At 35.6% G+C, this 26,270-nt stretch overlaps 1 protein-coding gene across 1 annotated transcript; it reads right to left on the bottom strand.

Annotated features, from left to right (window-relative positions):
• Positions 1-24,442, bottom strand: LOC308650375 (olfactory receptor 2G3-like; the record flags this gene model as incomplete). Its single annotated transcript, XM_081296422.1, has 4 exons — positions 1-731; positions 12,603-12,814; positions 22,510-22,693; positions 24,370-24,442. The coding sequence occupies 4 exons, from the start codon at positions 24,440-24,442 to the stop codon at positions 1-3; spliced, it is 1,200 nt and encodes a 399-aa protein (XP_081152548.1).
• Positions 24,443-26,270: the final 1,828 nt, after the last annotated feature.

The following is a 26,270-nucleotide window of genomic DNA, read 5'->3' as shown; positions in this document are numbered from 1 at the left end:
TTATGCACATAAGTCTCTGTGGCATATTCTTCCTAGTGCACCTTTGACTTCTTTGTTCCTCAGGGTATAAATGAGAGGATTGAGGGTCGGGGTGATGACTGTGTAGAAGAGGGAGATGAATTTCCCATACGTGTGGGCATAAGAACTGTTAGGCTGGATGTAGATGGCTGTGATGCTCCCATAGAAGAGGGATACTACTATCAAGTGGGATCCACATGTCCCCAGGGCTTTGTGCCAGGCCTGCACTGACTTGATGCTTATAACTGTCTTGGCTATGTGTCCATAGGACATCAATATCAGTGCCAAGGGCAAAAGGAGCAAGACCAATGAAGCAAGGAAGAGCTGGATCTCATTGTCATGGATGTCCACACATGCAATCTTAATCATGGAGGGGACTTCACAGAAGAAATGATGAAGCCGTTGGTGTCCACAGAGAGGTAGCCAGAGGGTGACAGTGCCCTGGATGAGAGCATTTCCTGCTCCACTCAGCCATGCGACCCCTGCCAGAACCTGGCACAAGCGTGGGTTCATTACAGCTGTATAGTGGAGAGGTCTACACACTGCAGCATAGCGGTCAAAAGCCATCACAGCCAGGAGAACACATTCAGTGGATCCCAATGCCAGGGAGACATAGAGCTGGATGGCACAACCCAGGGATGTGATGGTCTTGGCTGGTCCTTTGAGGTTCCACAGCAGCTGAGGGACAATACTGGTGGTAAAACAGATGTCCACTAGGGAGAGGTGAGTAAGGAAAAAGTACATGGGTATTTTGAGTTTAGGGTCTATGGAAGAGACCAGAATAATTAGTGTATTTCCTGCTAAAGTAAGAAGGTAGGATATCAAAACAGCCACAAAGAGTATCTTTTCCAGCTGGGGCTGCTCTGAGAAGCCCACCAGAACGAAGTCTTCTTTGGCACTGCTATTGGTCATGCCCATTACCTTGTTCAGACAAGAAGGAAAACATTACAAGAATTAAAAAGAGAGTATAATGTGTTGGTCAATAGTGACAGCATCAAACTTTATAAAATAACTCTATGAAATCCTCACTCAGACAAATTACAGTGGCTCACAGAATAAATTTCAGTGCAGTGTCCTTCAAAAGTTGCAGAAGATGTTGTTAAAGACTTTCTACACATGGAGGGACCTGGAGCTTACTCTGGAAACAAAGGCTTTCCTTGAGAGAGAACTATTAGAAGCTTAGATAAAATCTTCCACAGAAGGAAAAAAAAGTACAGAGAAAGAAAGAAAATGCCAAAGGAAAAAATACATTAAATTCATTAATAACTTATGAAGAATCATTCAAATCAAATGGAAAAATTCAGTAAAATAAATGTTTAATATAAGCAAATTATATATACAATATATATAATATATATAATTTCCACAAATTTTATATATATAATATATAAATTATATATATATATATATATATATATATTTATATAATTTATATATATAAAATTTCCAGTATTCAAGCATAAACTTTGAGTTAGGCATTCTTTTTTGATGATTGTCTTTATATGAATGACTGTTGGGTTGTGGAGACTATAAAGATTCTTTTTATTTTAAAATGGTAAACATTTGGTTAATAAAGTCATATTATTATTATTATTATTTATATCTAACTGTTCAATAATGTGGACACATAATATCAGAAGCATGTTTCCTTTAGGGATTAGTCAATTCATTTATTCCATAAGCTTATTGAGGATGTAGGTTCATGCAGCACATTCAACAAAATCCTCATTTTTTTTGGTGTGTGGTACTAGGGAAGGGAATGTTCAATAAAAACGTGGTTAAATCTGAAAGGAGGGAGTGGGGATTATTATTACGAGGGCCCATCAAAAGAATGAAAGAGCTGCTTCAATGTACATAAAACCTACATAGAATTTTTACCTTTCAAGAGGCTAAAGGGAAGATTTTAAAAAACTCCAAATATTTATGAATGCAAAAGTTTAAAATATATTCACCAATTCAGTTAATATACCTAAAGACCATAACCATACCTGTTGTTTAGGACAAATAGACACTTTCTACATGGATGTGAAAAAATCTTTCAGGCCTTGAAATTTTTCCCTAATAATTGTTTTATTGTAAAAATTAATCTTGGAAATAAAATATGTGAAATAATTGTCAAAAGTAATACCTTACAGTAATTTCACTTATCATATAAAAATGATATTTAGCAAAAATCAGTAAAAATAAAATCAAGGGTGTGGTAGGGGAGACACATCAAATAACAACATCGAGTCCTTGAGGGATCACTCAAGAGATAGGGAAAGGGGAGCACTATAAGAAATATAATTTGAAGGGGGCCCTAGATATATACACATATGCATAAATTTATGTATATGTAAAATACATAAAAGGTATTGCATAGATGTTTATACATATCCATATCCATACAAACTCCCAAAACACATATATGCATAATTTTCACTTTTCTCACTTTACTTCTATCAATTCAATAAAATAAATTCAGACATGTCACTCTCATTCTAATCCTGCTTATAGCCTCTACCCATCTTGGCCAAATGATACTTTTAATAGGGATTTTAACACACATTCTCACACATATATAATCTCAAAAGAATGAAATGAAAGATTAATTCTGGTCATGAGAAAGTTCCTTACTTGTAAGATTATGTTCATTTTAGGCCCATAGAAGAATTGTATTTAACTCTGCTGCCAAATTTGAAATTATATGTGTTTCATATTATCTCCCTTTACCCAGATGGACTTGAATCCAAAATCTCAATTTATTATTAAAAGTTAAGAATCATGGGAATAAGGCAGATATAAAATCAAGGCATAAATAATAGTGAATATATTAAAAGAGAAGAAGCTTTTTTATTTTTTTCATCCCAATAACCACATTTTTTAAAAAGAGGAAATTTAAGTCACAAAGCAATAACAATTTTTACCTTGAAGTGATAAATCAATGTCTGAGGCCCATGAATTGGTTGTAGGGACTGTTATTTGAGATTGGAGATCCCTGAAGACCAGAAAATAAAGAGAGGTTGGGAGAGGACACAGGCCATTGAATCGAAAAAGTTCCCAGGGACACAGTTCTCCCAATATGGCAATTAATCTCAGGCTCTATAGTATCCAAAGTCAATGGTCCCAGGAGATCATTCTGAAAGAGAGTCTTACCTTTCAGTACTGTTTAAACTAGACAAAACCACAAATATTTTAACTTTTACTTTAATAACCTCCCAATATTGAGTCACTCTGTTTTAAATATATTCATATTAAATTTTTATCAATAATCTAGTAGTACACACACACACACACACGCACACATACACACGAAATACATCTTATTGGCAGATAATTTCATTGGAACCTTAAAAATTTCTCTTATCCTTTCTTTACATCTACCCTGAAAACTCAGACATGGAACATTTTTACAGGGCTTTTCTCCTCATTTCTTACAAGCACTGGGTTTGATGGACATAAACATATGACTTTGTGGAATCACACCTTTAAAAATCCCAGTCTCTCTTCCAATGGCCTCTTAGGTCTGCCCAGAAATCATTCTATGTGTATCCTGTTGTTCTTCTCTTCTGTCATAGAAAACTGGGACAAATTATTAAATCCTCCCACTCATCCCTGCACAGGTTATCTTACTCTAAGACCAAACAAAGTCCCCAGATGGAAATCCCATTAATTTCCTGCCTGCTGCTTATAAGTACACCATATTCATCCCATACTTTATGCATTTCTTCAAGCATACTTTTTCTCAATAGAGGAGGTGAACTTCATTTTGTCTAAGGCTACTGACTCCTTTTCCAATATTTCAGAGTATGAATAAAAACTCATGCACCCTCATGTTCTAGCCAGATGATACCAATGACAGGTCTAAGAAAACAATTGCAGTGATATAATGATGGATGGCAACCACATTTAGCTAAGGTGTGTACCCAATACTAAAAGAGTAGCAGAAAATTGGACAAACCTCACAGCATATACAGAATCTGAAGGAAACAACAGTTCACCTAACTTGATCATTTTCTGCGCATTGAGTCCCAGTACTAAAAATATTTATAATCCTCAATAGAATCTGGATTTTATGAAAGCCTATTGATTCTTTATATAAATTTATTTCATATCCAAATAAATAGTTCAGCCAGATATGTTGGTACACACCTGTAATATCAGCAGCTCTGGAGGATGAGGCAAGAGGATTTCGAGTTCAAAACCAGCTTCAGCAAAAGGGAGATGTTAAACAACTCAGTGAGACCCTGTCTCTAAATAAAATACAAAATAGGGCTGGGGAATGTAGCTCAGTGGATAGATGTCCCTGAATTTAATCCCAGGTACTCTTCAAAACAAGCAAACAAACAAATAATTCATAAAGATGCAGGTTGATAAATTCTTACATTATGAACACATCTTGATGGAGAAATAAAACAAGCAACACTCCAGAACAACCCTCAATTCATTTCCATATAATACTTTTACTTATCACATTAAATTTATTATGATTTTTGAATGGTATATAAACAAAATAATGCATCAATATTACTTTTGTCTTTGCCTTCATTCATTCAACATTTTCTTTGTGAAATTTAATCATTATGGTGTTGGTAACAGCAAATTATAATTTTTATTCCTGCATTGTATTACACTGGGTGAATATGCCACTTCAAATTTAGCCATTGTAGTATTGATTGGTATTTAAGCATTTTCAGGTTCATCTTTTATGAGCAATGCCACTATGAATATTTTTGCACATATCTCTGGGTAAACAAAAAGGTAAGTTATCTTCTGATGAATTGTTTAGACATAGATTATATTCAGATTTAGTAGATACCATTAACCTTGAAAATTGATGTAAACACTTATACTTCTCAGGGCTTGGGAATCCCAATTGCTCCACATCTATGCCTACACTCAGCGTTTTGTGTTCTTTTAATTTTATCCATCTGGTAGTAAGTAATGGATATTTCATTACTACTTAAATTTTGTACTCCCCTGATGACTAATAAAATTGATCAGATTATTTTGTTTAAAATTCATTGAGAGATCTTATGTATCATACTTGTTCAAGTCTCTAGGTTTTTTTCCAAGTTGACTTCTAAAAATTTTTTACATATATCAGAAGTTTGAAAAATAAAAGGGAAAATTCAAATACTTGTTTCAGTCAAAACTAAAGGATAGTCTGATAAACTAACACAGGATTGAAATATTATGAAGTCCATTATGAAATAAATCATACTCATTTCCCAAATTGAATTTATTCCAGATCCAAAACATGAATAATGAAAATTCACCAAAATAACAGAATTAAAGAAGGAAAATTTACTTAATAATACCATTAGATCCTTAATCAGCTATTCATAAAATTCAAGGTCCACAAAAATAAATTTTTTGTAAACTGTGAGTAGAAAAAGACACTAAACTTTTAAACAAATGTGGCTTTTCAGGTCACTAGAAAAAGTAATTTTTTTTATTAGATGCTACTGTAATAACTAATCATTCATATGGAAAAGGAGACATGTGACCACTATCACACCATCAATAAATATTCTTGTCAGATGATTATAGAACCAGTAATGAAAGAAAAAATCTATACATTCATGACATCATCATGGGAATGCTTTCTTACAAAATCAGTAAATTATTGAAATATCAAACCATGAAGGAAAAGCTTGATTGATTTGACTGTGTTGAAATTACTGGAAAGCTTTGTCATTGCACTTGGGCTGAATTCTTAGGAAAGACCCTGCTGTTTCCTGGCACAGTGTACTTCTTCTTAGAAAGACTTCCTGCTGTATGTATATCAGTGCCCATATTGGTTTGTATATCCTTTCCCTTCCCTCTAGCTTTTTTCCCTAATTTCTCTCTCTCTCTCTCTCTCTCTCTCTCTCTCTCTCTCTCTCTCTCTCTCTCTCTCTCTCTCTCTCTCTCTCCCCCCTTTTTCTTACTTTCTCTCTCTCAGTTTACACACTCTCCTGGGTTTCAGTCATTAAACCAAATCTGCCCTCCAAACCAAATATGACCGTAAACCTGTTTCTTCTCAGAGCTATATATTTTCAATCTTTTTAAGGAGAAAAATAGAAGATTTGAACTGGGGCAGTGGCAATGTGAATGTGATGGATGAAATGGGTTAAGACACCACTAGGAATAGTTTGGAGAAGAGTTTCCTGTGGCTGTGATGATAAGGGAAGTCTAAATATAAAGCAGGATCCACATTCAAACTTTACACTAAATTAGAGGAGCTACAAAAAATATAGGGAATAGTTGGGCATAGTTAAATGCTGCTGAATAATACAAGGAAGTTATTGAATACATAGAGAAATCATTAAATCAGTAAGGTCAATCAAGTTATGAAGTTTGGAATAGTATAAGTGATGTAGAAGTAACTAACAATTATTGGGTGGTTGTTATTAATACATAATAGATAGCTCTGAGTTTAACTGTATCCCAATCAGATTTACTTATCACAGTAGTCAAGTAAGTTAGGAACTATTGTTCCCACTCTTGTATTGTTGAGGATACTGTGAATTGTTGTAATATGATATGTATTTAAACTTTATTCTAGTTGATTAGTTTCATAGGACTGGGCTTTGAACCCAAGCACTCTGACTCAAAGTTTCAACAATATTCTTTAGAGCAAAGATTCCAAAGTCAAAATTGGTATTTGATTGCAATTTGGTGTTGATACAAAGAGGTGTGAAGAGAGATTTTGATTGATTTTAGTGTTTCCAGGAAAAATCGAATGAATAAATAAATAAAAATCAAATGAATAAATAAAATCAAATAAATAAATAAACAAAAATAATCTAAGTATCATTCAATATAAAATGTAAAACAAACACAAGCACAAAATGAAGCACATGTTGAGAATGACAGAGGTTGTGTGGAAAGACTATGGAGAATTCTGAGCACCATATTTTTTAATGTATTTTTATTTTTTAGTTTTAGTTAGACACAACACATATTTTATTTATTTATTTTTATGTGGTGCTGAGGATCGAACCCAGCGCCTTGCATGTGCTGGAGAGTACTCTACCTCTGAGCTACAACCCCATCCCATATCATTCTATTTTTGAAAATATTTTAAATAATTATTAAATTTGTTGTCTAATTTTTTGAGTTCTTTGTATACTCTGGATATTAGGGCTCTATCTGAAGTGTGAGGAGTAAAAATTTGTTCCCAGGATGTAGGTTCCCTATTTACCTCTCTTATTGTTTCTCTTGCTGAGAAAAAAACTTTCAGTTTAAGAAAGTCCCATTTGTTGATTCTTGTTATTAACTCTTGTGCTATGGGTGTCCTATTAAGGAATTTGGAGCCCGACCCCACAATATGTAGATCGGAGCCAACTTTTTCTTCTATCAGACACAGAGTCTCTGATTTGATATCTAGCTCCATGATCCACTTTGAGTTAACTTTTGAGCATGGTGAGAGGAGGGGATTCAGTTTCATTTTGTTGATTATGGATTTCCAGTTATCACAACACCATTTGTTGAAGATGCTATCCTTCCTCCATTGCATGCTTTTAGCTCCTTTATCAAATATAAGATAGTTGTAGCTTTGTGGATTAGTCTCTGTGTCCTCTATTCTGTACCATTGGTCCACCCGCCTGTTTTGGTACCAGTACCATGCTGTTTTTGTTACTATTGCTCTGTAATATAGTTTGAAATCTGGTATTGCTATGCTGCCTGATTCACACTTCCTGCTTAGAATTGCTTTTGCTATTCTGGATCTTTTATTTTTCCATATGGATTTCATGATTGCTTTATCTATTTCTACAAGAAATGCCATTGGGATTTTGATTGGCATTACATTAAACCTATAGAGAACTTTTGGTAAGATCGCCATTTTGATGATGTTAGTTCTGCCTATCCATGGACAGGGTATATTTTTCCGTCTTCTAAGATCTTCTTCTATTTCTCTCTTTAGGGTTCTGTAGTTTTCATTGTATAAATCTTTCACCTCTTTTGTTAGGTTGATTCCCAAGTATTTTTTTTTTTGAGGATATTGTGAATGGGGTGTTTTTCCTCATTTCCATTTCAGAAGATTTGTCACTGATATACAGAAATGCCTTTGATTTATCAATGTTGATTTTATATCCTGCCACTTTGCTGAATTCATTTATTAGTTCTAGTAGTTTCTTTGTAGACCCTTTTGGGTCTTCTAGGTATAGAATCATGTCGTCTGCAAATAGTGATAATTTAAGTTCTTCTTTTCCTATTTTTATGCCTTTAATTTCTTTCGTCTGTCTAATTGCTCTGGCCAGTGTTTCGAGAACTATATTGAATAGAAGTGGTGATAGAGGGCATCCCTGTCTTGTTCCAGATTTTACAGGGAATGCCTTCAATTTTTCTCCATTCAGAATGATGCTAGCCTGAGGCTTAGCATAGATAGCTTTTACAATGTTGAGGTAAGTTTCTGTTATCCCTAGTTTTTCTAATGTTTTGAACATAAAGGGATGCTGTACTTTGTTGAATGCTTTTTCTGCATCTATCGAGATGATCATATGGTTCTTATCTTCAAGTCTACTGATGTGGTGAATAACATTTATTGATTTCCGTATATTGAACCAGCCTTGCATCCCAGGGATAAATCCTACTTGATCATGGTGCACAATTTTTTTGATGTGCCTTTGTATCCGATTCGCCAGAATTTTATTGAAGATTTTTGCATCTAGGTTCATCAGAGATATTGGTCTGTAGTTTTCTTTCCTTGAGGTGTCTTTGTCTGGTTTCGGAATCAGGGTGATGTTGGCCTCATAGAATGAATTTGGCAGAGCTCCCTCTTTTTCTATTTCCTGAAATAACTTGAAAAGTATTGGAGATAATTCTTCTTTAAAGGTTTTGTAAAACTCCGCTGTACACCCATCCGGTCCTGGGCTTTTCTTGGTTGGTAGTCTTTTGATTGCTTCTTCTATTTCATCCATTGATATTGGTCTGTTTAAATTGTGTGTATCCTCCTGACTCAGTCTGGGCAAATCATCTGACCTAAGAAATTTATCGATGTATTCACTATCTTCTATTTTATTGGAATATAGGTTTTCAAAATAATTTCTAATTTTCTTCTGTATTTCTGTAGCATCTGTTGTGATATTGCCTTTTTCATCCCGTATGTTAGTAATTTGAGTTCTATCTCTTCTTCTCTTCGTTAGTATGGCTAAGGGTCTGTCGATCTTATTTATTTTTTCAAAGAACCAACTTTTAGTTTTGTTAATTTTTTCAATAGTTTCTTTTGTTTCAATTTAGTTGATTTCTGCTCTGATTTTAATTATTTCTTGCCTTCTGCTACATTTGCTGTTGTTTTGCTCTTCCTTTTCTAGGGCTTTGAGATGAAGTGTGAGCTCATTTATTTGTTGGTTTTTCCCTTTTTTGAGGAATGACCTCCAGGCAATGAATTTCCCTCTTAAAACTGCTTTCATTGTGTCCCATAGATTCCGATATGTTGTGTCTGTATTTTCATTTATCTCTAAGAATTTTTTTATTTCCTCCTTTATGTCTTGTGTAACCCATTGATCATTCAGTAACATATTGTTCATTTTCCATGTGATGTAGGATTTTTCCTTCCTTCTTTTATCATTGATTTCCAGTTTCATTCCATTATGATCAGATAAAATGCATGGTATTATCTCCACCCCTTTATATTTACTGAGGTTTTCCCTATGGCATAATATATGGTCTATTTTTGAGAAGGATCCATGTGCTGCTGAGAAAAAAGTATATCCACTTGATGATGGTTGATATATTCTATATATGTCAAACAAATAACCCAATCAACAAATGGGCCAAGGACCTGAACAAACACTTCACAGAGGAAGACATACAATCAATCAACAAGTACATGAAAAAATGCTCACCATTACTAGCAGTCAGGGAAATGCAAATCAAAACCACCCTAAGATACCATCTAACTCCAGTAAGATTGGCAGCCATTATGAAATCAAACAACAACAAGTGCTGGCGAGGTTGTGGGGAAAAGGGTACTCTTGTACATTGCTGGTGGGACTGCAAACTGGTATGGCCAATTTGGAAAGCAGTATGGAGATTCCTGAAAAAGCTGGGAATGGAACCACCATTTGACCCAGCTATTGCGCTTCTCAGTCTATTCCCTGAAGACCTTAAAAGAGCATACTACAGGGATACTGCCACATTGATGTTCATAGCAGCACAATTCACAATTGCTAGACTGTGGAACCAACCCAGATGCCCTTCAATAGATGAATGGATAAAAAATGTGGCATTTATACACCATGGAGTATTATGCAGCCCTAAAAAATGACAAAATCATGGAATTTGCAGGGAAATGGATGGCACTAGAGCAGATCATGCTTAGTGAAGCTAGCCAATCACTAAAAAATAAATACCAAATGTCTTCTTTGATATACTGAGAGTAACTAAGAACAGAGCAGGGAGGAAGAGCAGGAAGAAAAGATTAACATTAAACAGAGACACGAGATGGGAGGGAAAGTGAGAGAAAAGGGAAATTCCATGGAAATGGAGGGAGACCCTCATTGTTATACAAAATTGCATATAAGAGGTTGTGAGGGGGATGGGATAATAAACAAGGAGGGAAATGAATTACAGTAGATGGGGTAGAGAGAGAAAATGGGAGGGAAGGGGAGGGGGGATAGTAGAGGATAGGAAAGTTAGCAGAATACAACAGTTACTAATATGGCATTATGTAAAAATGTCGATGTGTAACCGAAGTGATTCTGCAATCTGTATTTGGGGTAAAAATGGGAGTTCAGAACCCACTTGAATCTAATGTATGAAATATGATATGTCAAGAGCTTTGTAATGTTTTGAACAACCAATAAAAAATACTTATTAAATTTGGGGCTGGGGATGTGGCTCAAGTGGTAGTGTGCTCACCTGGCATGCGTGCGGCCTGGGTTCGATCCTCAGCACCACATACAAACAAACATGTTGTGTCTGCCAAAAACTGAAAAATAAATATTAATTTTTCTCTCTCTCTCTCTCTTTTTAAAAAAATAATTATTAAATTTACTCAGTATTTACCACTGCCATGACTTTTTGACACTTTGCATGAGTTAAGTGTATTTAATCGTCCCTGACCATGTCAGAAGTGATTGAGAAATGTACAGGTAAGGTAAAGAACAGAGGGTCATGAATGGCAAGTGAGTAAAACAAACCTTCAAACCAAGGAAGTGTGGCTCCAGAGACCACAGGTTCCCACAAAGACACTGGGAAGGCAAGAGACTGTTACATAGAATTGAATGCAAGATTTTTCAAGAGCCTGGATCAAGCTGAGACTTCATTATGTGAATGTTTAGTATTCATTAAATTATTTAGTAATTATTTATACATATTTAAAATTATTTGAATTATTATTTGTTAAAAGTCAATATTTTTTCTCAGTAGTAGTTTAAGTAGATTCACAGATTTTGTGATGTATGCCAAAAAAATCCACTTTTTGAAGTTTGGTGATGTTGTATTTTTTTCCTGAAAGAGCTGAGATAATATATACAAAATGCTTGCAACAATATAACAAGAGAATTGTTCTACAAAGGAAATACTACAATAATTTCTTCTTGCTAATATATATTTTTCAATTTTTCAAACAATAAATATCATTGTAATTCCCTAATTATGTATGCAGTTATATATGTATATATGTGCAGTGAAAATCTACAAAATCTTCCATTCTTACTATATGTGTAGTCTTTCAAATACATTTAATAAGGAAGTTTGTGAAAATATTTTTAACACACAGGTTCCATGAGCTACAGAAATTGAATCTCAATGTTTTTTTTGAGACAATGTGGGCCACACTGTATGTAAATGCTGCTAGAGGGGCAATCAGTCACTTTAGGGAGCAGTCATTTAATATTATGTCTCTTTAATAAGTTTCCAGAAAAGAAAGTCACTGCCCTTTATTTTTTCCATTACAAATTTTGTTCTCTCCTCAGCAGTCTCCTCAGGGCTCCTTTCACATCCTTGTTCCTCAAGGTGTATATGAGGGGGTTGAGGGTGTGAGTCACAACAGTATAAAAGAGTGTGAGGAACATGCCCTGGCTGTGGCCAAAGGATCTCTGTGGTTCGATGTATATGACTGAGCTGGTCACAAAATAAAGGGACACCACTAGTAGATGAGAGCCACAGGTCCCTAAAGCCTTGTGCCAAGCTTGGGATGACTTAATTTTTATCACAGCATGTGTGATAAATCCATAGGAGACAGATATCAATGCCATGGGAAGGAGGAGGAGAACTAATGTAGCCACAAAAAGCTGGACTTGGTTTGCATGGATGTCAACACATGCCAACTTGATCATGGCAGGCACTTCACACAAGAAGTGGTGGAGACGACGGTGCCCACATCGAGGAAGCTGCAGGGTGATGGTGCTTTGGATCAGAGTGTTTCCCACTCCACTTAGCCAAGCTATTCCTGCCAGGGCCTTGCAGAATGATGGGTGTATGACAGTTATGTACTTGAGAGGTCTGCAGACAGCCACATAGCGGTCAAATGCCATGATAGTAAGGAGAATGCACTCAGTGGAACCTAAGGAGAGGGACACATAGAGTTGTAGGACACAGCCTACAACTGTGGATGTAATGGTCTTGACTGGTCCCCTCAGGTTCCACAACAGCTGGGGCATGATGCTGATCAAGAAAGGAGAGATTAGTGAGGAAAAAGTACATAGGTGTGTGGAGTTTAGGATCCAGGTGGGTGACCATGATGATGGTTGTGTTGCCCACAAGGGTCAGAAGATATGATATCAAAACTACCACGAAAAGGATGATTTCCAACTGGAGCTGGTCTGAGAATCCAAGCAAAATAAAACCTCCCTCGGAGGTTTCATTGTTTTCTTCCATCAGTCTTCAAAGGTAAAAAGAAAAATAGAATCAATTTAGAGAAGTATCATTATTACTATTGACCTACAACATTTGAGATAAAATTTAGGTAAGGTTTTTAACCATGAAATTACACAAAGAAGAATAATAAATATAATTATTAAAAGATATTCATGAATGCAAAGGCATTTTGTCTCATATTTTTGGTATCATTAACCATTTGATATCTCCTGTTTTTTTCATAAGCTGTTTCTTCCCCCTTATTGTCAAAAGTTATTATTAAAGACAATCTATTTAAGAAAAGCTTCCACTTGGTTTGCAATGACAAAAATCTATCTAACATACCACTCAAACCTGATAATATCAACTTAGAGGAGGAAAAGTTTATTTTGAGCTTACGATTTCAGAAATTCAGTCCACAGTCAGCCAACTCCATGGTTCTAGGCTTGAGTTGAGGTGGAACATCATGGAAGAAGGGCATGGTGGAGGAAACTTGCTACTTCATGGTGTCTGGGATGGAGAGAGAGAGTGAGAGAGAGAGAGAGAGGAGCCAGGGGGACAAGATATAATCCTCAAGAGCACGTCAAAAGTGACCCACCATACCCCATATACCCACAGTTACCACCCAGTACAATGGATCGTTCAGTGATTCATTCATAAAATAGATTAGGCTACATTTCTAATAATCTAATCATTTCACCTCTAAATGTTTCTGCATTACCACAGGAGCTTTTGGAAAACTCCTCATATCCAAACCATAACAGTGGCTATTTAAGTGGGAGGGGAGTAACAGGTGAATGCTGAGACTAATTTTAAGCTATCATTGAATGGATTGTTAGTAATCATTGTTCATAGTAATAGAAATTGCAATACAAAAAAAATAGTGGATAACAGTGAAGAATTTGGTCGGGGAAATACCTAGAATGTATTTTGTGTCTTTTTTTTTGTCTCACAGACAAGGTGAATTATGATGATGTTTCTTACATTTAATTAACTGATGTGAGAGATATGGGGTTAGATTCAGGTGTCAATATAGAAGGAAACTAAATAAAGCTACATTTTCTTTAATAACATACTTAGGAATGCTTACATAAAATCTTCTACCTCTTAAATGTGATAAAAAATAGGTCATATATACATATGAAAACACACAAGCGGAAAATCTCAGATGTGCACGCATCTTAGGTGATTAGGTGATTAGGTTGAAGAATAACTATTCTATTTAATCTCCTGAGAACCAGCTCCTAACTCTGAAATGGGATGTGTAGAAATTTGCTTTCTCCAAAGATTAAGTCTGACTTGAGGCTTGAATGGAGTCACTGAAGAAGACCTAGAAAAGAGAGTGGTCAGAAATGTGTGTGTGTGTGTGTGTGTGTGTGTGTGTGTGTGTGTGTGTGTTTGTGTGTGTTGAAACCAAAATAGAATTGTAAAAACCTCTTTTCACATCTTATATATGAACAAAGGACTGAAGTACTATTTGGAAAATAATTGTCCAGAGAAAAATCCTTTTTTCTTTTGGCAAAAAGATCAAGAAATTTATTCTCCCCAAGCTTTTTTTAATGATAGTTCTTATTGTATGATACAGTTATTTTTAATGAACATGTAGAGGGAGAGACACAGTGACTCAATCAGGGAAGTAGCTAAGTTGGTGCTGACTAGTGTGACTGGAGGCAGCTCAGAGTGGGAAGACATGGCGATGCAAGACATTTAGAGGATTACTTACATCCTCTAGGTCATCTCTCTCTTTCCCTTTCACACTTATTGGCATGTATAGAATATTTCTGGTGATATGACCTTAGCATAATAAGGTTTCTCTCTTGGAGTGAATATAACTGCCTTATACCCAGGTGAAAGTAAATATGGCTTGAGTAATTTTCCATGGAGAAACTCAGATTAGAATAAATGAAAAATACATAGGATATGGATTCTCTCAAGACCATCTGGATCTATATTTCTAAATTTCTAATTATGGAGTTGATTAGTGTCCAGAAATTTTCTTTCTCAAGAGAGACACTTAAAGGAAGGCATTTCTCAACAGACCATTTTTTTTTGTTTTTTTCCTGACAGTATTATTATTATTTTTTTTAAGAGATTATGATTTTTTTTTTTGAGAGAGAGAGAGAGAGAGAGAGAGAGAGAGAGAGAGAGAGGAGAGAGAGAGAGAGAGAGGAGAGAGAGAGAGAGAATTTTTTTTTAATATTTATTTTTTAGTTCTCGGCGGACACAACATCTTTGTTGGTATGTGGTGCTGAGGATCGAACCCGGGCCGCACGCATGCCAGGCGAGCGCGCTACCGCTTGAGCCACATCCTAGCCCCTTTCCTGACAGTATTAAAGGAAAATTCTCTGACCCATATTCAGACCTCTTACATACATATGTTCTTTAGTTCATTGCTATGGGTGTATGGGTGCTATGAATGAAGTCTGTATCATTGCTATTAGAAGTTAACTACATAATTGAGTAAATGAGCCATGTCTCCTTTGCAGGCCAATTACTTTCACTAACAAGTTTAAATATTTTTTCAGTGTCAGAAAATATTAACCTTACATCATTGCCTCATTAACATTCCATTATAAAGATTTACCAAATTATTTGTATAAATTCCACGATTATAATCATTAGATTTGCATAAAATGTTATTGTACATTATAAATTATTGAAATAAATATTTCTTATAATTAAGTATATGCATTTTATTGTATTTAATAAGGGAACTTATGTGTTATCTGCCTCAAGAAACTTTTCAAATCCCAACTCTATGTGAATATTTATGCAAGTATTATTTGTCTCAATTTTATCCCTATTTATTGATATTCTAAGTTTAAAGTAAGTTCTTTATATATTTCATTCTTTCATATATATTTGTTATTCTGGAAAATCAGATATCTAATATTGTCTTTATTTTGGTGGATCATTACTTGATCCACTAAACAATATATTTCTTTACTAATTTAAAATACTATTTGTATGGCATGTTGCTACTTCAGATATTTGTACCTTTTTACAAAGTTTATGAATTTTTCATTATATATTTCCAGAGATATACCCAATGATTATGTCTATTCATACAAATTTTATATTATTTTTGTTACTGTTGCCATTTTATGATTTAGTTTTTTTGGGGGGAGTACTAGGGATTAAACTTAAGGATGCTTAATCACGGCCACTTTTTAATATATTTTTATTTATTTACTTTTATTGATTTAAAAAAATAAATGATAACAGAATGCATTACAATATTTCTTGCACATAAAGACCACAATTTTTCATATTTTTGTCTGTATAAAATTATGTTCACACAAAATTGTATCTTCATACATGTACTTTGGATAATGGTGTCCATCACTTTCCACTATCATTGCTAACCCCCCTGCCCTCTCTCTTCCCCTCTCACCCCTATGCCCTATCTAGAGTTTGTCTATTCCTCCCATGTTACCCCTCCTTACCCTACTATGAGTCAGCTTCCTTATATTAGAGAAAACATTCACCATTTGTTTTTTTTTTTTTGGGGGGGGGGATTGGCTAACTTCACTTGGCATTATCTTCTCCAATGCCATCTATTTACCAGCAAATGCCATGATTTTATTCTTTTATTGCTGAGAAATATTCCATTGCACATATATGTCACTGTTTTTAATCCATTCATCTATTGAAGGACATCTAATTTGGTTGCACAATTTAGCTATTGTGAATTGTGCTGCTATAAACATGGAATGTGGCTGTGTCCCTGTAGTATGCTGTCTTTAAGTCCTTTGGGTATACACCAAGGAGAGGGATAGCTGGATCAATTTGGTGGTTCCATTCCCAGTTTTCAAAGGAATCTTCATATTGCTTTCCATATTGGCTGCGCCAATTTGAAGTTCTACCAGCAATGTATGAATGTGCCATTTTCCCCATATCCTCGCCAACACTTATTGATGTTTGTCTACATAATATCTGCCATTCTGAATGGGAGAAGATGGTATCTTAGAGTAATTTTGATTTGCATTTCTCTAATTGCTCGAGATGATGAACATTTTTTCATATATTTGTTGATTGATTGTATATTCTCTTCTGAAAAGTTTCTGATCATATCCTTGGTTCATTTATTGATTGAGTTATTTCTTTTTTGTTGCTTAGATTTTTGAGTTCTTTATATACCCTAGAGATTAGTGATCTATCTGATGTATGAGGGGTAAAAATTTGCTCCCAAGATGTTCACTCACCTCAAAGATTGTTTCTTTTGATGAGAAGAAACTTTTTAGTTTGAGTCCATTACATTTATTGATTCTTGGTTTAAAATCTTGCACTACAGGAGTCTTATTAAGGAAGTTGGGGCCTAATCCCACATGATGAAGATTAGGGACTACTTTTTCTTGTATTAGATGCAGAGTCTCTGGTTTAATTCCAAGGTAAGTTTGTGCATGGGGAGAGATAGGGCTGCCTCTTTTTCTATTTCCTGAAATAAATTGAAAAGTATTGGTATTAGTTCTTCTTTAAAGATCTTGTAGAACTCAGCTGTGTATCTGTCCTTTCCTTGGATTTTCTTGGTTTGTAGCCTTCTGATAGCATCAGTATTTCATCACTTGATATTGGTCTGTTTAAATTGTGTATATCATCCTGATTCAATCTATGGAAGTTGTATGACTTAAGAAATTTGTTGGGGGCTTCAATATTTTCTATTTTAACAGAGTGTAAGTTTTCAAAATAATTTATAATTATCTGCCTTTCTAGGATTTCAGACTTCAAACTATAATACAGGGCAATAGTAACAAAAACAGCATGGTATTGGTACCAAAATAGGCGGGTGGACCAATGGTACAGAATAGAGGACTCAGAAACCAACCCACAAAACTACAACTTTCTTATATTTGATAAAGGGGCTAAAAGCATGCAATGGAGGAAGTATAGCATCTTCAACAAATGGTGCTGGGAAAACTGGAAATCCATATGCAACAAAATGAAACTGAATCCCTTTCTCTCGCCATGCACAAAAGTTAACTCAAAATGGATCAAGGAGCTTGATATCAAACCAGAGACAAGGCATCTGATAGAAGAAAAAGTTGGCTACGACCTACACACTGTGGGGTCGGGCTCCAAATTCCTCAATAGGACAACCATAGCACAAGAATTAATATCTAGAATCAACAAATGGGACTTGCTCAAACTAAAAAGTTTTTTTCTTAGCAAAAGAAACAATAAAAGAGGTAAATAGGGAGCCTACATCATGGGAACAAATCTTTACTCCTCACACTTCAGATAGAGCCCTAATATCCAGAGTATATAAAGAAATCAAAAAATTAGACAATAAGATAACAAATAACCCAATCAACAAATGGGCCAAGGACCTAAACAGACACTTCTCAGAGGAGGACATACAATCAATCAACAAGTACATGAAAAAATGCTCACCATTGCTAGCAGTCAGAGAAATGCAAATCAAAACCACCCTAAGATATCATCTCACTCCAATAAGATTGGCAGCCATTAGGAAGTCAAACAACAACAAGTGCTGGTGAGGATGTGGGGAAAAGGGTACACTTGTACATTGTTGGTGGGACTGCAAATTGGTGCAACCAATTTGGAAAGCAGTATGGAGATTTCTTGGAAAGCTGGGAATGGAACCACCATTTGATCCAGCTATTCCCCTTCTGGGTCTATTCCCTAAAGACCTAAAAAGAGCATGCTACAGGGACACTGCTACATCGATGTTCATAGCAGTACAATTCACAATAGCAATACTGTGGAAGCAACCTAGATGCCCTTCAATAGACGAATGGATAAAAAAAATGTGGCATTTATACACAATGGAATATTACTCTGCATTAAAAAATGATAAAATTATAGAATTTGGAGGGAAATGGATGGCATTAGAGCAGATTATGCTAAGTGAAGCTAGCCAATCCCTAAAAAACAAATGCCAAATGTCTTCTTTGATATAAGGAAAGTAACTAAGAACAGAGTAGGGAAGAAGAGCATGAGAAGATGACTAACATTAAACAGGGATGAGAGGTGGGAGGGATAGGGAGAGAGAAGGGAAATTGCTTGGAAATGGAAGGAGACCCTTAGGGTTATACAAAATTACATACAAGAGGAAGTGAGGGGAAAGGGAAAAATAATACAAGGGGGAGAAATGAATTACAGTAGAGGGGGTAGAGAGAGAAGAGGGGAGGGGAGGGGAGGGGGGATAGTAGAGGATAGGAAAGGCAGCAGAATACAACAGACATGAGTATGTCAATATGTAAATCAGTGGAAGTGAAACTGATGTGACTCTGCAATCTGTATACGGGGTAAAAATTGGAGTTCATAACCCACTTGAATCAAAGTGTGAAATATGATATATCAAGAACTATGTAATGTTTTGAACAACCAATAAAATAATTTATAATTATCCATTATATTTCTGTAGTGTCTATTGTGATGTTACCTTTTTCATCACTTATGCTGGTAATTTGAGTTCTCTCTTTCTCTTTGTTAGCATAGGTAAGAGTCTATCAGTTTTATTTATTTTTTTCAAAGAACCAACTTTTTGTTCTGTCAGTTTTTTCAATGGTTTCTTTTGTTTCGATTTCATTGATTTCAGTTCTATTTTAAATATTTCTTGCCTTCAACTGCTTATGCTGCTGATTTGTTCTTCTTTTTCTAGGGCTTTGAGATGTAAAGTGAGGTAATTTATTTGTTAACTTTTTCTTCTTTTAAGAAATGATATCCATGCAATGAACTTTGCTCTTAGAACTGCTTTTATAGTGTTACAGAGTTTTTGATATGTTGTGTCTATGTTCTCATTTACCTCTAAGAATTTCTTAATTTCCTCTTTGATGTCTTCTGCAACCCATTGTTCATTCAGTAGCATATTGTTTAGTCTCCAGATGTTGGAGTAATTTTAACTTTTTATTTTGTCATTGATTTCCAATAGTATTTCTACTATTTTGTATTTGTTATGAATTGCTTTGTGGCATAGTATATGGTCTATTTTAGAGAAGGATCCACGTGCTGCTGAGAAGAAACTGTATCTGCTTAATGCAGGCTGAAATATTTTATATATGTCAGTTAAAGTCTAAATTATTGAGTCTGTATTATTGAGTTCTATAATTTATTTATTTACCTTTTGTTTCAAAGATCTATCCATTGGTGAGTGAGGTGTTATAAACTCACCCAAGATGATTGTGTTGTGATCAATTTGACTCTTGAACTTGAGAAGAGTTTGTTTGATGAACATAGCTGCACCATTTTTGGGGGAATATATATTTATGATTGTTATGTCTTGTTAGTGTATGGTTCCCTTGAGCAGTATATAATGTCCCTCTTTACCCCTTTTGAACAACTTTGGCTTGAAGTCTTCTTTATTTAATACAAGGATGAAAATCTCTGCTTGCTTCCTCAGTACCTCAGAGTTGTATGATTTTTCCCAACCTTTCACATTCATTCTGTATATGTCTTTTCCTATCAGATGAGTCTCTCATAGGCAGCATATTGTTGGATCTTTTTAAAAAAAAATCCAATCTGCTAGCCTATGTCTTTTGATTGGTGAGTTTAAGCCATTAGCATTCAGGTTTACTATTGAGGCATGGTTTGTATTCCCAGTCCTAATTGTCTATTTTTGTTATTTAACATGATTGGTTTTCTTCTTTGATTAGTTTTTCCTTTAGGGTACTACCTCCTTCTGCTGATTTTCAATGTTGATTTTTGTTTTCTCTTCATGGAATATTTGTCCAAGGATGTTTTTAGTGCCAGTTTTCTAGCTATAAATTCTTTTATCTTTTGTTTTTAATGGAAGTTTTTTTATTCATCTTCAAATCTAAAGCCTAATTTTGCTGAATACAAGATTCTTGGTTGGCACCCATTTTATTTCACAGCTTGATATATGTTTTTCCAGGATCTTCCAGCTTTTTAGTGTCTGTGATGAAAAATCTGCTGTTATCCTAATTGGTTTTTCCCTATATGTCATTTGATTCATTTTTCTCATGGCTTTAAAAATTCTCTTTTTATTCTGTATGTTGGGCATTTTTATTATAATGTGACTTGGTGTGGATCTGTTGTGATTTTGTACATTCAGCATCCTGTAGGTTTCTTGAATTTGGATTTCCAATATATTCTACATAATTGAAAAGTTTTCTTATATTATTTCATTGAATAGATTGTTCATTCCTTTGGTCTTTTATGCCTTCCTCTATCCCAGTAACTCTTAAATTTTATCTTTTTATGCTATCCCATATTTCTTGAATGTTCTGCTCATGGTTTCTTACCATGATCATGTGTAACCTATGTTCTTTTCAAGATTATACATTTTGTCTTTATTGTCTGATGTCCTATATTTTAAGTGGTCTACTCTGTTGGTGATGCTTTCATTTGAGTTTTAATTTGATTTATTGTTTCTTTCATTTCAAGGATTTCTGTTTGGTGTGTTTGTTTGTTTGTTTGTTTGTTTTAGAACTCCTATGTCCCTGTTGAGGTGATCTTTTGCTTCCTGTATTTGTTTTTGTAGCTCCTTGTCGAAGTGAGCTTTCATTTCCTTTATTTACTCTCTTATATGTTCCTTCAGTTCACAGAACATTTTAAGCATGTACATCCTAAACATCTTCTCTGTAATTTCTTCTGCTGTGGCTGGCAATGATTCTAATACTGTGGTGTCTTGATTTGTTTGGGGGCACTTTCTTCCCTTGTCTTTTCACGTTGCTCATGTGTCTTCCTTTTCAGCTCTGTGGGTCTTGGGTGTTTTTGTTTTTACCTTATAGGTTTGTAGTGCTCTTGTAGAGTTACAAGACCTCTCCTTTGTGGGAAGAACAATGTTAACAGATCCCAAAATAAACAATGTACCACCTTATGAACAACTTGTTGTTATTAAGATGTTTACAGCTTAGCCTCAATGTACAGAAATGTTGGATTCAATTATTTTCTAAAATATTATCAGTAGTTTTGTAAAATGGTTTACAAAAAGGGTTCTGATGGTGGAAAATGAACAGGTTGGGGTGTAGGATGATATGCTGAGGAGGTAGGATGTGAGGATATAGAGTTAATATATCTTAGGAAGTGTGAAAGAGAAATCTAATGAAGAGGGTTAATAGCAAGAGAATAGACAAGATGTAATTTCGGGTAGACAAGTACATGGGAAGATAGTAGAGTACATAAAACAAATACACATATGTATTTAGAAAAATAAAGGATGTAAAAATAGTAAAATTTGGAAAGAAAAATGAAAGAAAAAAAGGGCATATAAAAAACCTCTATATTATATTATTTAGATGACTCAGTCTTCAAAATTCTATTTCATGCAAAGTTTTTGGTTTCACATATGTTGGGGATGTGAGGGCTGGAGGATAGAACACTAGAAGAGAAAGAGAAAAAAATACTACAAGTTAGAAATGAAGATTGTTGCTAGTTTTAGAGAACAGTATCTTCTCTGCTTCTCTTCTCATCCAACATGTGGGGTTGTGTGTTGTAAGCTGGTGTCTTTGCCCTCTTTATGGTGGAGATATCCAGGGAGGGAAGGCTGGTCCTGGTGCAGGACACCTGGAAGCCAGGAGTGGAACCGGTCAGTCCCTACAGGGAGAATGCAACTCATGGTTCTCTTTCTGGGACTGCTCATACAAGTTGAGTACCCAGTACTATCTCCCTATCTTGTCTGGAGATTTTCCAGTTCCTTGTCTCTCAAAACTTTAGCCCCTCTCCCTTAGCAGTTCTCAATTGAGGAACCTCTTACACTGGGGCTCCCTTGGGCAGTCCCCTGGTCACACTGCATACCTGTCCAAGTGAGAGTTGTTTTGTGTTGGGCAGTTGCTGTGTTGGGTTACCACTGCTGGGGAGAGGGTGGAGTTGAAAACCTGGTACCTGGCCAGCTGGAGATCCAATCTGGAAGCTGCCCCCACCAAGTATGATGAGGAAGGTGAGTCAAGATGCAGGCAGTCTGCTTCCAGCACCAGTGTGTCTGGTGAGATGAGGGGAACTTGGTGATGGCGTTGTGCTATGGGTAGGTAGTAGCTGAGTGACTTGAGTAGGAGTGGAGTGAAGTCTGGGAGTTCTGCAGAGGTGCTGATAGATGATTCTGGTAAGATTCTCTCGAGCCCTGCTTGGATAGAACTTCAGACTTTGGGTATTGGGGGCCAGGATTCCAGAGTCCTGATCAATGCTAAGGCTCAGAGCCCTGTGTGTGGTCTCAGTGCTGGTGATTTCTGCAGAAAGCAGTTGTATAGGGGTCCTTTAACACTTTCCAAGATGCAGTATTATGATTAGGTGAGATCTGGATCACAGAGAAACACAGAATGCTGCCTCCTTCTGGCCTGCTATCTTCAAGTCCACCACTCGCTTATATTTTATATAGCAACAGAGTTTTGCTGAGTTTTTAGGGCCTTGCTAAATTACTGAGGCTGGCTTTGAACTTGTGATCCTCCTGCCTCTGCCTTCTTAGCAGCTGGGATTACAGGCATGTACCACCACACCTCGCATTATGATTTAATTTCACACGACTTTTAACAAATATGTAAATCTACTTTTCAGAATTCTCATCCAATTACTGTTTTCAAACTACTCAGAAGAATGTCATTGGTATTTTGATGGGGATTGCATTGATTCTGTGTAATGATAGCAGTAGTATAACCATTTGATAATATTAATTTTGCCCTCCCCTACTCCACAGATCTTCCTTCTATTTTCATGGTATCCTCACTTCCACCACCCCTCGCCCTCCTTATTTTGTTCTAATTGTAATCATTTCCCTGGTAGCCGCCATCGCCTCCATAGCCACTGCCGCTGCTTTGCTCACTCAGAGTATCCAGACTACTCAGACTGTTGTCTACTGCGATAACAGAAGTCTTTGTCATTCAAAATGACTTAATAAACTGTCCTGAGCTGCTATTTAAGTCATTCAGCAAGAACTAGACCTCCACCAGGAACAACTAGATATTCTGTTTATGTTGCACAGGCTCACTTGAGACCCTGAATTTCATAGTATTTGTATCACCCAATATGCTGTATCTGAAAATGTAACCTTACACTTTTCTAATTTTTCTCAGTATTTTAAGGGAGCTTGGGATTCTTACTATGTTATGATTATGCATAACCTTACTAAGGCAATTTTCAAAATCAATGAGATGAAGGTGTCTGTCTTGACAACCTCTTCTTTTTTCCTGGGATGGACTGAACATTGGAAAAACCTGGTAGCCAAATTAACTAATCCTTATAATGCTATTACCCTGGCCTTACTGTTTATAATATCAATAAATTTTTCTTATGTCTTGAGACACTTATGTAACCATGTAAAGGCCACTGAATGAAAAACAGCAATCCTGGCAGAAGTCCTTGCAGCACAGTGAGATGTGGGGACAAGTGCATGGAATACTGCATACACGGCAGTGGCATAGGTTAAGGGCATGTGAGTGGCAAACCACTCCCCTGTGCTAGGTGTGTGAGTGGCAAACTGCTTACCCCATAGGAACAGCCCTGGGCATGAGGCCGCATGTTGTAGTCCCTGTGCTTGATCCATGGCCCATTCCTTGATTGGTCGCTGCAGGAACAGTTGGCCAGAGATTGTATTGGTGGCTGCTTGTAATCTGCTTAGTTACTGCCTGAGTATATATACATGGTAACTGAACAATAAAATCAGACCTGCTTCCTGCTTGGTCTCTAGAGGTCTTGATTTAGCAACTCCACAGCCACACTCTCCTCTACCCTGTTCCATGGTCCTACTCGCTGAATGAGAGAGAGAGCTCATGCAGATGCCAAAGAAAATTAGGCTCATATTTTCCTAATGGGCTATATAATTATCTTAGTCTGAACATAACAATCTAAGATTTATAGATTTATTTGTTTTCTAGTTAGGCTGTTTGAGACCTAATCAGAAATTTTCATTAGAAAGGCTTTTATAAAAGAATATTTATAACTATCATAGTTAATCAATATGCTGCAGGGAGTCTTTTGGGAACTCCAAAATTGACCAATCAAAGTTTGAATTTTCATAACTATACTTCTTATCTTTGCAAGTTAGTAGTTTGAACTATACTTATACAGGCTATATAATTTATTTTATAAAAGGTCAATGGATTATGTTAGTTCTCTCTACTTTGTGTATCTTACAATTAAAACATCTTAAAGGTTTGTTGCCTTGAGTTAGATTTTAAAATGAGTTAGATTTTTCTAGAGAGAAATATTTATAAAGCAGAACAATGCCTCCAATAGAGAGATCACAGAAGACTTTCCTTAATTTGATTGTTGATTGTACCTTCAGTAATTGATTGCTTCTTAGAAAAGCAATGAATATTAATGATAGACATATCTAATAGCTCCTATTTCATATTATAATTATTCTTACTGTATCCCAAACTCTAATTACTCTATGTATTTTTTAGTTTATGCATCTATTATATCTGTTGTATAACTATCATGTATCTATGCATATAGAAATAATTTTATTTTCAACTTGCTTTGTTTTTTGCAGTTTGCTCATTGATGGCATGTGTATTTCATTTTCAGGTAGTTCAGCATATATCTCAAACCTGTTTTGCTGTATGATTCTAATGTCTATTTTATGTTTGTATTTAGGATGTTCATGATATGCATTTGTCTCCTATTCTATTTAACAACACAGTTTATTATTACATTATTTTATATGGGTATATTGTTTCTTTGTATATAATTCCAGTAATGAAATGCTCAAGTTTTTGTTCATTATTTTTTATTGGTTACAGTATAGGGTTTTTATTCCCAAAGGAATAAAATAGAAATTATTGAGAAAGATAACTCACAATTGGGAACAATAAAAGGAATCAATTTTAGCAACCCTGCAGATTTTATCTTACTGGGATTTTCTGACCAACCCCAACTGGAGATGGTTCTTGTTCTTGTCATCTCTGTTATCTACATTTTGACACTGCTGGGGAACACAGCAATAATACTTGTTTCACACTTGAACCTCAAACTCCACACACCCACGTATTTCTTCCTCTACAATCTCTCCTTCCTGAACCTCTGTTTTATTACCAGTATTGTATCACAGATGCTTTGGAATCTCAAGGGCCCTGAGAAGACCATCAGTTATACATTGCTCTGGGATTGGGCTCTACAGAGTGTGTCCTCCTAACTGTTATGGCCTATTACCATTTCAATGCTCTCTGTAGACCCAAAGCTTCTCCAGTAACTAGTAGTTGTGTTCTGGACAAGTGGTTTTGTGGAGTCCACAGTTCAGACCACCTTTTTTTTTCCAACAGCTTCTCTGCAGCCACCACCTTTGCTTACACCTTTGGGGCTTATCCTATGGCTGCATTGTTAGGAATATGTGGAGGATAAAATCCACTGAAGGGGGCTGGGGATGTGGCTCAAGTGGTAGCGTGCTTGCCTGGCATGTGCGGAGAGCAGGGTTCGAGCCCCAGCACCACATAAAATAAAATAAAGATGTTGTGTCCACCGAAAACTGAAAAAATAAATATTAAAAAATATTCTCTCTCTCTCTCTCTCTCTCTCTCTATATATATATATATATATATATATATATATATATATATATATATATA

This window comes from Spermophilus citellus (genome assembly GCF_964194105.1).
Source record: "Spermophilus citellus genome assembly, chromosome: 5".
In the NCBI taxonomy this organism is placed as follows: domain Eukaryota; kingdom Metazoa; phylum Chordata; class Mammalia; order Rodentia; family Sciuridae; genus Spermophilus; species Spermophilus citellus.
The sequence above is the reverse complement of the archived record's forward strand: the minus strand, read 5'-3'. Positions and strand labels throughout refer to the sequence as shown.